This window comes from Jatropha curcas, chromosome 10, assembly GCF_041381405.1.
Source record: "Jatropha curcas cultivar XTBG-Jc1 chromosome 10, XTBG_Jcur_1.0, whole genome shotgun sequence".
Classification (NCBI taxonomy): Eukaryota; Viridiplantae; Streptophyta; class Magnoliopsida; order Malpighiales; family Euphorbiaceae; genus Jatropha; species Jatropha curcas.
Genome location: NC_143160.1, coordinates 10,924,570 through 10,941,570, shown reverse-complemented (window position 1 = coordinate 10,941,570; position 17,001 = coordinate 10,924,570). Strand labels below are relative to the sequence as shown.

Here is a 17,001-nt window from a genome sequence, read left to right as displayed (position 1 = left end):
TAAGTAAAATTCGAGAGCATATGCATAAGGGAGAATTGCAAATGGATAAGAAAGCAAGGGTAAGCAATAAGTGGAGGACAAAGGTAAATTTTAAAGCCATTAGATAATTAATCAAGCTTTAGAAATAAAAATGGTGCTAATGGGTTTTGATGGCTATATTGATATTTTTTATGTGTATATATAGATGGAGAAATAAGAAATTAGTTATCATGTGGGGATGGTGGTGGTTAGTGTTCATGGATTGCATGGGAATTTCTAATATGAACCTAATAATTTGAATCCAAATCTTGTGCATGCATCCATGGCATTGATTTGACTTTGACTACTACCTAGTACCATCTTAATCTTTGTATAGAGCTTTTCACATTTTAATTATGAGTAATCTAATCTTGATGGATACAAAATCCTAAATTTGAATATGAGATTTAATCTTTGAGTCTCATCTAATCTTAACTTAACCAAACATCACTTTGGAAAATGGATTAGTTTTGGAATTTAATCGTGTTTGAGGTTTGGACGTGGAGTTTTTAATTGGTTTAAATTTTTAAGACCGATAAGACCTTAAACAATATTAATATAAATATATTTATTTTTAATATTCTTATAAATGATAAAATAAATTATATTTATTTTGTGAGACATTCTTAGAGCTGTAAATAAAAAAAATTCAATGGGATATGTTAACTTTGAGCTTGGTTTATTAATATATTTTAAATTTATTCGGCGTAAATCTAAATTAACTGAATAAGTTAATTTCGACGTAAATCTGAATTAATAATAAGTGAATTTCCGCGTTGAATGGTTGTTACGGAGAGAAAGTGTGACTTGTTTTTTCAAGGCTCAAACTCCAATTTTAGTGTAGTTCGTTTAATACACGAGCTTAATAAAGTTGGTTCGTGTTCAGCTTTCCCTCATTAAACTTTTTTAGAAGCAACTCTCAAATAGCTCTTCTGAGAGGCTTGACTCGCTAAGTCCTTAAAAACGGAAAATCTCCGAAACAGTACGTGCCATTGTGCCAAAGCAGAACGACCGTTGGATGAGAATCAACCGTAAATCACAGAAACGGAAATCAAACCGTACGTAATATCTAAACATAACCCGGATCCAGCTCTGTGACGCTGCTTGGTTAGCGTTTGCTTCGCTACGGCTTTCACCTACCTGCTTACCACTCTGAGCAAAAACAATAGAAAGAAAGAAGCACCGGTTTCTGTTTCTGCACCGCCATGTCTTCTTCCGATCCCGAGAAGTTGATTGCCAAGGCCGATAAGCTGTAAGTCGTTTCTCTCTCTGTAAACGAACGATCGAATCTCTTTTGTGAGCAGAAATGATCCTGTATGTGAATTTATTCCAATTTTGTTAGATTGACAATGGCCACAGCAAATGCATTATTTTCTTTTTTATTTATTTTAAATTTAGAAAATAAAAGCATGTAAGAATGACATTTTTCCAATTTTTTTAAATTTATGTAAGTAATAGCTTCGCTTGATTCTGGTAGTTAACTCATAGTAGATTATGTGTTAACTTCTGCTCTGCTTAGGATTTTTGTTTTGAAATTATGATTTTGTTTCTGATTTGTACGTAGGAAAGGTATTGTTCATTACTTATTGAGATATTTGAGTTTGAAATTGATCAATATTATGATGTTATTAACTTTGAACTGATTTGATTGAAGATGCCACTGGAATTATAAAACCAAATGTGATGAAGAAGGGAGAGAGAACTGCTTGATTAGTTGTTGATCGCTATTAGTGAATATGTGTATTGCTGAAATTTAAGTTCAATGGCATAATAGTTCATCTTTCTTGACTTTATTGCTTCCATGTGCTTAAATTGTGATCATACTTTTTTTTTCCTTAAAATTATTGAAGGTTGTGAGAGTTATTTCAATTATATGTTTTTCTTTTTTATTATATAATTAGGAAGTGCTTTATTTTGTGATGCTACTTTTTTTCTCTTTTATTGCATATTAAAAATTTTACTTGTCTTCTTTTTAGAACAAAATTGAGTCTCACAAGGTGGAGTGCTGATTGGAAAAGTGCCACTCTTCTGTATGAGCAAGCTGGTTAGTAATTTCTTGTTCATTTGATGACTTTGAGATTATTAGCTTAATGGAGTGGCAGGCATCCTAGCAGTTAATAAAATTTAATATTAAATAAGAATCATGCCTTTAGAGGGATTCTTAACTAATGGTGGTTCTGCTGTAGCTAACAGTTTTAGGGTTGCCAAGAAATATGAGAAAGCAAAAGCAGCATTTGAAATGGCTTCCAAGGGTCAAGAGATAATCTCCTCGTATCCTCAATTCAGTTTAGCTACTACTGTATTTCTTGTTTTGAGTGTACATGAATTTGCCTCTTGTTATATCCTTTATGAGTATATAGCCCCTGGGATGCTGCTAAGCATATGGAGTCTGCTGCTGCTCTAGCAAAGGAACTAGGCAACTGGAATGAAGTTGCTGATCTTTATAGAAGGGCATCTGAGCTGTATATTGAGTGTGGGAGATCACAACCTGCATCAGATGCTCTAGCGAAGGCTGCACGGTAAACACAGTTTATGCTCTTGTCATGTACAATTTTAGTTCTTACATTCTTCATTATTTGAGACATCAAAAGATTAATACTAGGAACTAGCAGATAAGGTTGTTTTGAAAGTTAAACATAAAGCTGAAGTGCTCTATGAATTTTCATGTATGATTCTGTCTGGTCTTATATGCTTTAGTTCAAACTACTGCAATGTGGGGGCAATCCTGTTTGCTGTATAGTGCTAGGCCCAAAGGGCTTAAAAAGGGAAATCTATGGACTTATTTATTGCATTCTTGCATTTTATTTTGCGTCTCAATTTGCTTATCAACTGTAACAGTAAAAAATGCTCTTTAAATATATAATTTAACCAATAAAATTTAGGGGATGTCTTGTCACATAATATTAACTTGCTAGGCATTCTATGTTTAGTGCAATCTGCAGATAGGATCATGGGTTCACAATTTTACAAGGACTCCTTCACCCTCTTCCTCCACCCCTTATGTGTTTATATGGATCCACGTCTGCACGTAGATATGTTTGGTTGTCTCCTGGGTGAAAGAGTTTACTCTTCCTTCCTTTTTGCTTAACCCAAAAAAACACATCATGCCTTACATTTGTGCTATATAACATGACCCAAATTATTAATAGTAATCAGTTACCTAACTTTTTATGTAAAAGAATTTCTGTTACCAATATATACTTAAATCAACATGTATGGAGGCCTGTCTATCTGTTGTGTTTGTGCTTGTATCCCAAATTTTGAGTAAATTGTATGTTTTCGCCATATTATTCTTAGTGCTTTCTTCTTGTAGTGCAAAACTATTGGCTCTGGAAATGGCTTTAGAAAGCTCAGTGTTAACACCTTTGTCAAATCAGATTGTCTTTGCAACCTAATTAAAAGTATATCTTTAAATTTCACAGTGCTCTAGAAGATGCTATGCCTGATGTTGCTGTTCAACTGTATACTGATGCTTGTGTTATTCTTGAAGAGGATGGCAAGGAACAAATGGCGTTTGATCTATACCGTGCTGCCATTAGTGTTTATATAAAGCTTGAGAAGTAAGGGTTACTTTTTCCATTGGGAATAGGATACATTAAGATGACCAAATTAAACTTTTACTGGTCTGATTGAGTGCTGAAAGTGATTCCTCATTTCCTTTATTTTGCTTTCTATATTAAAAATTGATAATCACATAGATGCTCCATGCTTACTTCTAGTGGTTTTCTCAGAATGTATATGCGCGCGCGCGCACACACACTCACACACATATGAGCTACCTAGTTGATTTTCATGCATCAATTTGTGTCGAATGATCTACTACTTTAAACTCCAACAAGCATATTTGCTACAAAAATACTCTTGCTTTTTATTGAATGGCGATTGAAAATACCCCTTGTGATTAGGGATGCAACGGAGCCAAGTTGAGCTTGATACAGTGCTAAACTCAAGGTTGATTTGGTCAGAAAACTTGAGGTCTGAAATGATAAAATAAGTAAAGTTTGAATAAACTCAGATAAGCTTGAGTTCAAGCTCAGCAAGTTAGTATTTAAATATTATATAAAGTATATAAAATAAATTGAAAATTTAAATGCTTGGTTGAGCTCGCGAGCCATTCAAGTTACTTATTATAATATTCGAACTCTGCTTGGCTACTTGAGTTTGAGCTTGATTTGATTAAATCCGAGTTGAATTCACCTATTTTTCAAGTCAAGTCCGAGTAGCTCATGAGTAGAGTCACTCATTTACACTCCCTACTTGTGATAAATTGGCGGAAAGACAGGGACATTTTTGGGGTTTCACTATATGGATGGGGGAAAAGTCTACTTTCAGTATGGAGTATTTAGTTATACTTTGGAAGATATCACTTTTACCCTCATTCCTTATTTTGATTCATGAATGGAGACATATCTTGAACGTGTGATTTAGAGTGGCTAAGAAAGATGCTTGTTACAACCATAGGAGTGGGCTTTATTGACTAGGACTTTCTCAAACTTTGAAGTTATTGGGTAGTTGATGATAAGATAAATGAGGTCATTTCTTTAACCCTAAATATACATTTCTTTGCAATATAATAATTGTCTTCAAGACATTTTCATTCTCCTAATCTGGTGCTTCATATTTCCACTGTCTTGGTGCTCGTACACATACCAAGATAACATTTGTATAACCATGCCCTGATGAGGTTGTGGTGTTGATAATGCTTCGTACTTTTTGTGCGTGCTAATCCCTATTTTTCCATTTTGGTTTCTCTAGCAATGGAACATTCATCTTTCTGGCAGTATTTACTTGCCATCAAATGTTGATTTTGACTGCAAGTATACAGTGCAGATTTATTGTTTGCTCTTTTAATAAATGATATTGTGTCATGTTCTCATGAGGGTGAACGCATACATTCTTATGATGAACATATAAGGATGGTTGTTAATTATGCTGTGAATGCATACAGGTATACAGATGCTGCAGCTATCTTGTTGAGATTGGGTCTAGCAGCGGACAAATGCAATGCTACCAATAGCCAGTGCAAAGTGTGAACTCTTTTTAGTTTTTCTACTTCTTTTAGTCTATTTCATTTTTCATTCTTTTTCTCTATTTGACAAACACACAAGTTACTTCAACTATGACACTAATTTCCATGTGTATCTGAAATTTTTCATAACTTGTATGTTTATTTGTTTATCCATCAGACTTCATCTCTTCCATTCCTTTGTTGATTTCAGGCATATCTTGGTGCAATTATAGTTTATCTTTATGCTCATGATCTCAAGCAAGCAGAAAAGTGCTACAATGATTGTGCACAGTAAGTAAACTTTTCTCTTGGCGTCCCTTGGCAAACAGTGATTTGTTTAAATTTTTGCTGATTTCTACCAATAGTGGATACCTCTAGGGTCGACATAGCCCTCAAGAAGTAGTGAATGACTGTGTGAAATAATGAAACAAAATTAAACTTTGTGGCTTTCTGAATTCACCTTCATGATACATCTTAAATGTCTTGCATAAATGTCAAGCATGTTCTCTAATTGCTAAGAAACTTCTAAAATCAAGTCTACTCATAGTATCATTCTTAAGTGTATATCCTTATATCTGCAGCAGCTTTGTACTGTTTTTTGAAGTTGTAGGAGTTGTGTGGAGAAATTTCTCCATAAAGTCCTTTTACTACCTAGTAGTAGCAACATATCAATTACCTTTCAAGAACTATTTGCAGAGCTGTGTGATTCTCTTCTTCCACCAATTTCTCTAACTGTGCCACATGCTCCTTTTTATTTTTCAAAAGTTAAAAGTGCAATCATGCAATTCAACTTGCAGACAGTTGCATGGCGAAATTGTAGCTGCAGAAACCAATATATTTCATTCTTTTTACCAAATTTCATGATACTCAATTTGGCAATTGCTCAGCAAATAACAACAAGGCACCAAGAGCAAATACTTTACTTTTGCTTCTCTCATCTTTGCTGGACTAGTTTAAATTGACTGTGTAAATATTTCTAAAGAATCTCAAGAAATGTGTGAATGTGAGGAAACACTAGATGCTTCTTCATTCTTGGTCCTTGAGAATGCGGAACAGTTTACCATAGAGGTTCAAATTTGTACAATCACTTGATGGTTAAAGTATAATCACTTGATAGTTACGTTGCTTTAACTTGTGCAAAATTTTCAAATTTTTATGTTAGGATACTTTCATGTAAGTCCGTTATCTTGGTGGCTCTGTATCTATAAGTTAACTTAAATATGTGTAAAGAACCTTTTTGTCACTCTTGTGTGGAATGATCAACTCTTTCTTTGAGTATAATAATTAATACTTTTTTTTTTTTTCTACATTGCATTTTTTCCCCCTCATTGGAAATAAAAGATTTCTAATGATTTCACGTGCCGCTTTTGGCTTTTTGCAGGATTGATGCCTTTTTGAGCAGCGACCAGAATAGGTGTGCTACTAAACTACTTTCTGCTTATAGGGAAGGTGATATTGAAGAAATCAAACGCCTTGCTCAGTCTAGCACTGTTTCACATCTTGACCATGCGGTAAATCTTCTAATTTGTTTTGACCCTTTTATTAAAATTGCATTAGCAGATCCCACTCAACAATTATAATTTTTTGAATGAATTTTGTGCATCTTCACCCATGTGGTATCCCACGTGCATGCTTAACGATATCTAATCTTGGGAGTTCTTCTTCTCCAAACTTTTATAATTTCAAGTCATTTTTGAATCCATATCTCCCTGCTTTTTATGTGATAGAGCTTTTATGTCATAAGCTACTCATTTGATTTGCCATGGAGGGGCTAATGTGCTTCTTATAGAAGAAAGTCATCATCGATATTGCTCACAGCCAGCCACTTAAAGCTATATCCATACAAACATGTATTGAAATAGACCCTTAGAATATTTAGCAGACCGGCAAGACATTGGAACCAACTGTATCACTAACTGCTGTTTCTTTTGACTGGGAGTAGCCACTTGGTAGTCTTCATGTAGTTTAGATATTCTGTTACATAACACATATAGAGAGAATTCCGTATTAAGGACCTGACAACTTCATTACCTGAAAAAGTTGAGTGCTTTTGTACTGCACAACACTTTCTTGTTCTGTAGATCCTCCGTTTCTAGATGAACTTGCACATGATTTCAGGTTCAGAAGCATGTATGCTCTTCCGCAGAACTGTTTTGTTAGACGTTTTCCTTTCAATTAGCTTATATATAGAGTATCCTTCCAGCCAGTTCTGTTTTCCTCTTTTTTTTTTTTTTTTTTTTTTTTTTTTTTGTTTTGCCAGTTTGGTCTGGTTTTGAACTGTGGGACTGTGGTTCCAGCCCGGGGCAGCTCCCAGAAAGTCCATTTTGTAGCCAGCCCTCGGCCAGGTCTAGAGCATCCACCATTCCAAAGGGGATTACTCTGATAAAGTGCCTCTTCACAATAGGAGAAAAGTCCCTTATTGCCTTCGCTATCTATGATATACTTCCTCTGTCTACAAATATAAATCGTTGAGAATATTAACTATCAAGAAGTAATTAATGAACATTTTCCAATTTTATCCTTATATGTATTGTATGCATTACCTATTTCTACAATTTTCTAAAACTATCTTTAGTTAAATCAATGATACGAGATAAAAGGTATTTAGTCAAATTAATGAAATTTTGCTATAATGTAGGAGAATTAGTTACTTTTTAAATCATTTTGCAAAAGCCTTAAATGACTTATGTTTGTGGATGGAGGGAGTAATTGATAGAACTCGAACCTTCGGAACATGACTTTGCACCTTATGATTGTTGTCTTGCTTCATAAGGTGTCCTTTCAAGGCAGATCATTAAAACAGCCAACCTGTCTTTTTTATTTAATGCCCAAGGTATATTTATCAAACTTTGCACTTAATTTTATTAAGGTCACACACAACTTCAATTCATCATTTTTTAGATGCTAAACTTTGGTTTTTTGTTTGAATGGGGAGTCATTTAATTGGAATCTGGTGATCGGAAATAATAGTATAGCACTAAAAAAATATATTTATTACAATTTTTGTGGGTACAATTTATTTTAAAAAAATTTACTCTTAATAAACTATCATGGGAACTACTCATTAAATTAGTTAGTGAATGGTGCCTATCCAAATGAAATAAGTTTTAAAAAGGAAAAAAAAAAAAAAAAAAAAATTCGACTCTACCTTTCTATTTTGTAACCTTCTTCTCTTTTTCTTACTTGTATTCCTCTATAATCTTACAACTATAACAATTAAGCCTTAGCTCCAAAACAGTTGGAGTCAGCTATATGAATCCTTTATTCCTCTATAATCACTTTTTTTTTTTGTGTGTGTAAAAGATGTCATTGTTAACGTCATATGTTACCATTTTGGTGACCGTTCGGTGACCTCCCATTGAAGCACAAATCAAAGTGTATTGATTAAAAAATCAGCCTTAATGAAATGAAACTAAGTACAAAGTTTGATGTCCATTGTTATGATTTACCCTTGATGGGAAGTTTTCTTGATGTCCATTGTTATGAAACTAAGTTACTATGGCTGAACTGACTAGTAACTATAAGTACTAATAATTTAATTACATTTGTTTAACGTAAAATAACTTGGCTGCAGATAATTAAGATTGCAAGAAAACTTCCAACGGGGGACGTTACCGCATTCAAAACTGATGCTACAAAAGAGGAAGAAGAAGAATTGGATGAGAATGACCTCACATAAAAGATTGGCAGTAGTTATATAAATTGGTGGGTTTTGGCTTTGGTATAGAGCATGTATAAAGCATATATTATAATTTCATTTTATTTGATATTGTGAATGTTGTTCTCCCATTTTTAACATTCTGTGTTTTAAGAGGTGTTGACTGTGTACAAATATATACCTTTTATCAATATTTTTAATGTATTGGATTAGCTAAGTTTTCAAACATTTTAATTTTAAAACAATAAGGTATTCGTAATTAAGTTATCCCTCTATGGGTTAGTTTGATATACAGTTGTCCCATGATTTTGTATTTTAGTCCTTATGCATAAAAAATGAAAATTCATTTGTTTAATGCTTAAATTTATCCTTTAATACTCTATGGAAAAAATTGTAGCGCCTTGTACTTTTACGAGGGACCTATTATATCTCAAAAGTTTCTAATTTTTGCAAGTCCAAGTGCTTAATAGAATAGTTTTTACAAGTTAAAGTGTTTAATGAAAATAATTTTATAAATTAAAGTGTAGTCAAAAATAAAAGTTGAGAATGTATGAATTTTTTACATAAAGTATAGAGTATGCATTGAACTAATTCTCGTTGTACTTATATTTTTCAAATTTGATTGCACGTTCCGCTTAAAATTCTACGGCAAAGTATTAATTTGAAAGAAAAATTATTGGTATCTTTTTTTTTTCTTATTTTAGGAGGCCTAACATGTTGAAATAATACAATCAACTACATAATAAGGAGTAACACTCGTTGACTCGAGACTTTCTACTACTCACACCAGTGTAAAGACCAAACAGTTCAAATAGAAATAAACTATCGGGTGAAAAAAAAAAAACTCTAAAACATAACTGATGCAATCAATGGCTGATTGAAAATTCTATTAGCTAATACCAATAACCTAGTTTTTAAATATGAATCAACTATCAATTATATGAATCAGATAAATCAAATGTAATTCATGTCTTATAACTTCTTTGTTTTAATTGTTTATACTAGTTGATAGCTGTTAGCTAAAAAAATGTTGGTATTCGGCTAAAGATTTTTGATAACGGTTGTTATTTAACATGAAAAATGATATATATATATATATATATATATATATATATATATATATATATATATTTATTTATTTATTTATTTATTTTAGGGTGAATATGTTTTTGTTATTTAACATGAAAAATGATATATATATTTTTTTATTTTAGGGTGAATATGTTTTTTTTATTTTAACGTAATATATAACTAAAAATATAAATTAAAATTTATAAAATAATATTTAATTGAAAATTATTATTTTTAAATAAGTATTAGCAAAATGGTAAAAAAGATATTAATTTATTAGGGACTCGTATATAATTTACTGAGAGCCTATTTACAATTATACATGGACTAATCCATAATCAACCAAATATATGTTTTCTCCTAATTAATATCTGGCTCGGCCAACTAAGACCAACCGCTCTAATGTTCCCCATATAACTCTTTCATTATTCATTGTTATATTTGTTATATGTTTGGCCCTCTCCAACTATTTGCGCTGCTGTGTCCACCCATGCTTGTTGAACTGCTTTAATACTCTGTTGGGATGCATAAGATTGTGAATGTTAACTGATGTTCCATGTGACTGGCTAGTATATGTAATGTGTAAGGTATCAAGAATACATCTCTGAAAGTGGATATCCAAAATATAGATTCTCTTTGGCACTTTTGTGCTAAAGATTTCATATAGTAATGCTAACTGTGTTTGGATTTTTTTTTTTTGGTTAAATCACCCGGTATCCAACACAATCAATTAATTCGAATTCGGGTTCTGCAGAGATCTGTAATAGGAGCGATCCTCCCAAATCAGCTTTCTCCGTTCACAATGCTTAAATTTAAACTCTGAATGTTGTTTTAAGAATTTAACGCCCTATCCCACTGGACCAACTGACAATTGGTAAAATTAATCTTTCTTGTCAAGAGAATTGAATGAATTGGCATTAAGGTTCAAAGTGGACAAAGAGAAGAAAGAGCATGAATCAGGGTAGACCATCAATTTTGAGGAATTCATGCCAGCATAAAGTTTATAAGTACTTTATGTTTAAGTTGTGTTGATTAGATTAGCATATATTGGTAGTCTTTTATGTTTAACTATCATGAATGTCTACCGTGAAAAGGTATTTTTGGCCAACTATGTGTACTCTAATTGATCTTTTCACTAATGTGAAGAATATGATGTCTTGGGTTAAAAGTTTGCACAAAATCAGAAATCTGTTATCTCAAATACGCATATAATTTTCTCCAAGTAAACCTAATTCCATGATTTTCTCTAACATACAACTCAAACAGTTGCGAGTATTCCTTATTCAAAACATAAGTGACATTGCTGATACAGAGGCAACCTTCTAAAACATCCAAAAAGGTAAGATACCTGAGAACAGGTTGTGGTACTAGGAAAAATGTCTCATTAGCTAGATCAAAAGCAATAATTTTCCTATACTTATCTGTTTATATAATAAATAAGCAGTGCAAGGCACCGTTGGCGAAAATCCTTCAACATGAACGTATGACATCAGAGTATAAGGTAAATCCGGAAGCTTTCTCCAAGAATTGGATTTCAAACCAGGAACCCAAACTTCAGAATTCACGGAAATAGTCACAACTTTGTAGTCATTACTAGCAGAGTTGTATCCTAATCCAAATACACATCTTTCCACTCCACAAACGGGTAGCTTCTAAGATTGCCTGGTGAATGGGTTCCACAGAGCAAGTCCTTTATTACCGAGTCATAAAAGTAAGCCATTACAAGAACCATAGATTGAGGTGTTGAATTTTCCTTTTAATGGGTTATTGAGCTTTTGGGCTAGGCAGGGTTCCTCATCAAAATTGGAGGCATAAATATCCTCGGGAAAATATCTCCGGGGTAGGCTTATTTCTCGGATAATCAGTTTGCGGTTCGTTTTGGTTTCCATGGATCTGTCAAGATGCTCATTGATGAAATCTGGACCGTCGATCAGACTGCCTAATTATTTAGAAACGCATCTAAAACGCAAAAGAGGCTTCGCCGGCAGCGGGAGAAAAATTTTCTGACTATTAAATCTGGTGGAAGTTTTTCTATTGTCCGCGTGCTGGCAAAAAGTGATACTACCTCCGCTCGTTTCAAAATAATTATCACATTTTTTGTTTGAAGAAGTAATAAATATTTTTTTTCATATTTGCTCTTTATATATGACCAATAATTATTAATTTTAATTTAATAGTTTTCTTAGAAAATAATATTAAATTAAAGATAATATAATGAATTTATTCAGTGATTTATTATAACTTGGACAAATTTAATGATCTTCGTAAAGAGTGTAAAATTTCAAAATGTGATAACTATTACAGAACAAAAGTAATATTCTTTTTTATTAATTTTACACGAAAAGAAATATTCATAGTTACCCACAACATCATCATTTTCTTCCTTTCCTTTTATATGTCATCATTATATGGCATTTTTTTAAAGGAATTATATGATTTTTTTTTAATTGACAATTATATGGCATTAAAACATATTCAATATCTTTTAATACCAAAAAATAAAATCAAAAGTAAAAAATATTAAAAACCAGAAAGGCACGCAGACTCTTTTTAACTCCTCGTAATCATCGAAAGTACAATACTTGAGATCAATTCAAGTAAATATGCCACCACCAACTCCACCTGGAGGATCATCATGATACTAAGATCCACATATTTTTGAGTAACCCGAGAAGCAAACGTATTATCTAGGTCTGATATCTACTGCGAGGATCTTCCAAATGTTGTGCGGTGCCCACTCACGTGGGATCCACAATAAATTTGAAAAGAAAAAAAATAAACACATATTTTTTAGAAGGAATCAACGATTGGCAGCCAAATTATGACTTAAATGGAGAAGCCGTGTCACCTCTCCTATAAATAGGAGATGGCTCAGCTCATCTCAGCACACAGCAGAAAGAGAAACAATATGTAGCGAAAAGAGAGTTATTAGTTTTAGGATTGTTTTCCTAGAATTAGGGGAGAGAAAAATAGTGAGAAATTATTATAGAGTGTTTTTGGGAAACATTTTGAGTTTTACTATTTTTGTATTACTCTCTTTGTGTACCTACTATTTTTAATAGAAGAATGATTCGGAGTTTGTCCCGTGGACGTAGTGCTAAACAGTTGAGGGTGAACCACGTAATTTCTGTGTGTCACAAGTTTACTATTTCGCTGCGTTAATTTTCTCTTAATTGGTTGAAAGGGCCCAACGAGTGGTATCAGAGCTGATGCCCAACAACTGGTATCAGAGCTGACTCCTAACAATTGGTATCAGAGCCGAAGGTTTCGGCAGGTCCAGCCGGTCAGATAGCGGTACCGGATCTGTGGATATATTTTGAAAATAAATATACCACGACGAAGAGAAAATTACGACGAGTCCATTGGTGTTGTCCGCTCGGAAAGACGTTGCAGAATCGACTTAGTGATGAATAGTAAAATAGTAACTCGCGGTTGATGGTGAATAGTTACTATTGGCGTTACTGTTGCTGAGTCCGTCACTGTTAAGCCCAGCACTATTACGTATAGTACTATTCACGAATACAGGTACTATTCACGTATAATACTATTTTTGTGCACAGTTACTATTCGAGTAAACTGTTACTATTCATGGTCACTATTGACGTATACTACTGTTCACGTATACGGTTTATGTTGGTGATGATATTCAGCACAAGTCAAAATGGACAAGCAAAATGATCAGTCTAAATGACGGGAATTACCATATATGGAGAAATGAGAGATCTCCTTATGGTAATTAAAATGCATTTGTCTGTGTTTAGTTCAACTAAACCGGAAGACAAGACTGATAAGGAATGGGTTTTCGAGCATGCGTCCAAATCTCGGTTGGTAGATTTGATGATGAAGGTTTCTATAGCACCTTCAGAAATGGTCAGTGGAAGCTCACAAATGGTTCATTTGTGGTAGCTAAAGACAGAAAGCTGTACGTGATGCATGCGAAACTCTCCCAAGACACTTTGAGTGTAGTGGAGAATGACAGTACAGTTGAATATGGCATAAACTACTACGCCACATGAGTAAGAAAACTCTGGCAAGAAAGAACGTACTACCTGGATTGGATGAAGTTCACCTAGACAAGTGTCCTGATTGTATGGCGGGAAAGCTAAACGGAGTAGCTTTCAAGGTTGCCCCTCCTTCTAGAATGAAGAATGTATTAGATCTGATTCATTCAGATTTGTGTGGACCATTGATGATGTCATATGGTGGAAATCGATATTTTGTGACATTTATCGATGACCATTCTAGGAAGACCTGAGTATACACATTGAAGTCTTCTAAAACTGGTTGAGAGACAGATAGGCAAGAAGCTGAAGTGTATCAGGACAGATAATGGTGGAGAATACACTGCGCCATCTGATGCTTTCTCCAAAGAGCATGTCATTCGACATCAAACAACACCTCCCAAGACACCGCAAGTGAATGGTTTGGCTGAGAGGATGAATAGAACTTTGATGGAGAGAGTCTGATGTTTACTCTCACATGCAAATTTGTCTAAAAGATTTTGGGGTGAAGCTTTACTCACAGCAATTTATCGTTCACCTTGTTTCCCTCTACAGTATGATACTCCAGAGAGAGTATGGTTAGGAAAGGATGTTTCCTATGATCATTTGCGGGTGTTTGGTTGCAAAGCCTTCGTGCATATCCCGAAGGATGAATGGTCTAAGCTTGATGTTAAGACTCGACAATGTGTATTCATTGGCTATGGCCAAAACCAATTTGGCTATAGGTTTTATGACCCAATCCAGAAGACGATTATAAGAAATCGTGATGCTGTATTTGTTGAAGATCAGACTATTGAAGATATTAAAGCAGAGTGTCAATAGATCTGATGAAGACTCAACAGACATACAGAGAGTCCCTCCAATAGAATGCAGACGAATTGGAGATGAAGAAAATGTTCCACAAGAATAAGTGCCAGAGTTAGAAAATCCAGAAGTTCCTAAATGAACCAAATGAAGATTATGGTGTTCATGTTTAGCCACCAGCACTAGAAGGTTCTCAAACATTAAGAATATCTAGTAGAGTTTGACAACCATCTACTAGATATCCAATCAAAGAGTATGTACTTACGACTGATGGGGGAGAACGTGAAAGCTTTGAAGAAGCTATGGAAAATGAACACAAGAGGAACTGGATTGAAGCCATGCAAGATGAAATGAAGTCCTTGCATGAGGATGAAACGTTTGAGCTAGTGAAGTTGCCTAAAGGCAAGAAAGCTTTGAAGAACAAGTGGGTGTTCAGGATCAAGCAGGAAGAACACAGCTCCCAACCACGATTCAAAGCTAGACTGGTTGTGAAAGGATTCAATCAAAGAAAGGGTATTGATTTTGATCTTTTCACCAGTTGTGAAAATGACATCCATTCGGACAGTGCTTGGAACGGCCGCCAATTTTGAACTGGAAATCGAGCAAATGGATGTAAAGACGGCCTTCCTACATGGAGATTTGGAAGAAGAAATATACATGGAGCAGCCAGAGGGTTTTGTAGAAAAAGAGGATTGTGTTTGCAAACTGAAGAAGAGCTTGTACGGCTTGAAGTAGGCACTGAGACAGTGGTACAAGAAGTTTGAGTCTGTTATGGGGGAGCATGGCTACAGAAAGACTACTTCAGATCACTGTGTTTCTTATGAAGAAATTCTCTGTTGATGACTACATTGTTTTTGCTCTATGTGGTTGATTGTTGGTCAGAAATCTAGTAAGTCTTTGCGTGAGAGACTTGGGACCAGCAAAGCAGATTCTTGGCATGAAGATCGAAGAGCCAAGAAATTATGGTTGTCACATGAGAAGTACATTGAGAAAGTACTTCAAAGGTTTAGAATGGAGAATGCTAAAGCGATTAGTTGTCCTCTTACTAATCACTTTAAATTGAGTTCTAAACAGTGCCCTTCTACAGATGAAGAGAAGGAAGAAATGAAAAGATGTCGTATGCTTCAGCAGTTGGAAGCTTGATGTATGCCATGGTTTGTACACGGCCAGATATTGCTCACTCAGTTGGAGTAGTGAGTCGGTTTCTTTGAAATCCTGGAAAGGAACATTGGACTGCAGTGAAATGGATTTTTAGGATATCCAATCACATTTGCAGGGATAGCCGTGTCGTGGCAGTCAAGATTACTGAAGCGTGCAAAGAGTTGCTGTGTAACAATAGGACCAAGACCGGTAAAAGATCTGCAGGTGGTGCCTTGTGTCGAAAGTCTTCCCAACAAAAGGAGGTCAGACGGCGTGTTCCGCAAAGTTGTAGCGGCGGTACAAGATGGTGGGCAGATCTAATAGATTATAGCTGCAGGGATGATGATGGCTAACGTTCCCACTTGAGTGCGCAGGGGGAGATTTGTTGTGCGGTGCCCACTCAAGTGGGACCCACAATAAATTTGAAAAGAAAAAAAATAAACACATGTTTTTTAGAAGGAATCAAAGGTTGGCAGCCAAACTATGACTTAAATGGAGAAGCCGTGTGTAACTCACACACGGCTCTCACATCACCTCTCCTATAAATAGGAGATGGCTCAGCTCATCTCATCACACAGCAGAAAGAGAAACAACATGTAGCGAAAGAGAGTTATTAGTTTTAGGATGGGTTTCCTAAAATTAGGGGAGAGAAAAATAGTGAGAAATTATTATAGAGTGTTTTTGGTAAACACTTTAAGTTCCACTATTTTTGTATTACTCTCTTTGTGTACCTACTATTTTTAGTAGAAGAATGATTTGGAGTTTGTCCCGTGGACGTAGCCCTAAACAGTTGAGGGTGAACCATGTAATTTCTGTGTGTCACAAGTTTACTATTTCGCTGTGTTAATTTTCTCTTAATTGGTTGAAAGGGCCCAACGAGTGGTATCAGAGCTGATGCCCAACAACTGGTATCAGAGCTGATTCGTAACACCAAATAGCATACTCCATAGCCATAGAGGAACCTCCAGAAGTGAGAAATCCAATTGTTGGAATTTGAAATTTCTTGAAGATTTCATTAGTCTAACTCATAATGTCAACAGTAGCACAAATTGGCAGGGTTGAATCCATATTTTTCAGATTGGATCAAGAGGAGATTTTGAATGCCTTAGGCCATGTGTATGGTAGTTAATGTATTGAGAGATTTTCAATACTGTGGTCAAATGATTTCTTCCAAATCAAATGATTTTTGTGATTTTATGAAGGCAAAAGAAAATCAGCAAATTTTAGGAAAATGAATGAATTTTACTCCGAGACCACGAATACTTTTGCCTCAACTAAACGGTGAACAATATCCATACTTC

The 17,001-nt window shown here is 34.6% G+C and overlaps 1 protein-coding gene across 3 annotated transcripts; it reads left to right on the top strand.

Moving 5' to 3' along the window:
• Positions 1-910: 910 nt before the first annotated feature.
• Positions 911-8,912, top strand: GSNAP (gamma-soluble NSF attachment protein). 3 transcript variants are annotated; one of them, XM_020680430.3, is made up of 9 exons: positions 911-1,270; positions 1,995-2,062; positions 2,205-2,289; positions 2,379-2,537; positions 3,441-3,578; positions 4,967-5,045; positions 5,238-5,317; positions 6,408-6,537; positions 7,287-7,550. In XM_020680430.3, the coding sequence occupies exons 1-9, from the start codon at positions 1,224-1,226 to the stop codon at positions 7,407-7,409; spliced, it is 909 nt and encodes a 302-aa protein (XP_020536089.1). In that variant the 5' UTR covers positions 911-1,223; the 3' UTR covers positions 7,410-7,550. The 3 variants fall into 3 exon arrangements, with proteins under 3 accessions (XP_020536089.1, XP_012075545.1, XP_012075544.1); XM_012220155.4 differs by having other exon boundaries at positions 913-1,270; positions 7,324-7,550; XM_012220154.4 differs by lacking the exon at positions 7,287-7,550 and adding an exon at positions 8,601-8,912 and having other exon boundaries at positions 917-1,270.
• The last annotated feature ends 8,089 nt before the right edge of the window (positions 8,913-17,001 follow it).

What these genes read in the sequence shown, in the direction of transcription:
- GSNAP (XM_020680430.3), top strand. Translation starts at nt 1,224, where the DNA reads ATGTCTTCTTCCGATCCCGAGAAGTTGATTGCCAAGGCCGATAAGCT. An exon ending in TCTTCTGTATGAGCAAGCTG is followed by an intron (nt 2,063 to 2,204) that starts GTTAGTAATTTC and finishes GTTCTGCTGTAG; the next exon opens with CTAACAGTTTTAGGGTTGCC. An exon ending in GCTCTAGCGAAGGCTGCACG is followed by an intron (nt 2,538 to 3,440) that starts GTAAACACAGTT and finishes TAAATTTCACAG; the next exon opens with TGCTCTAGAAGATGCTATGC.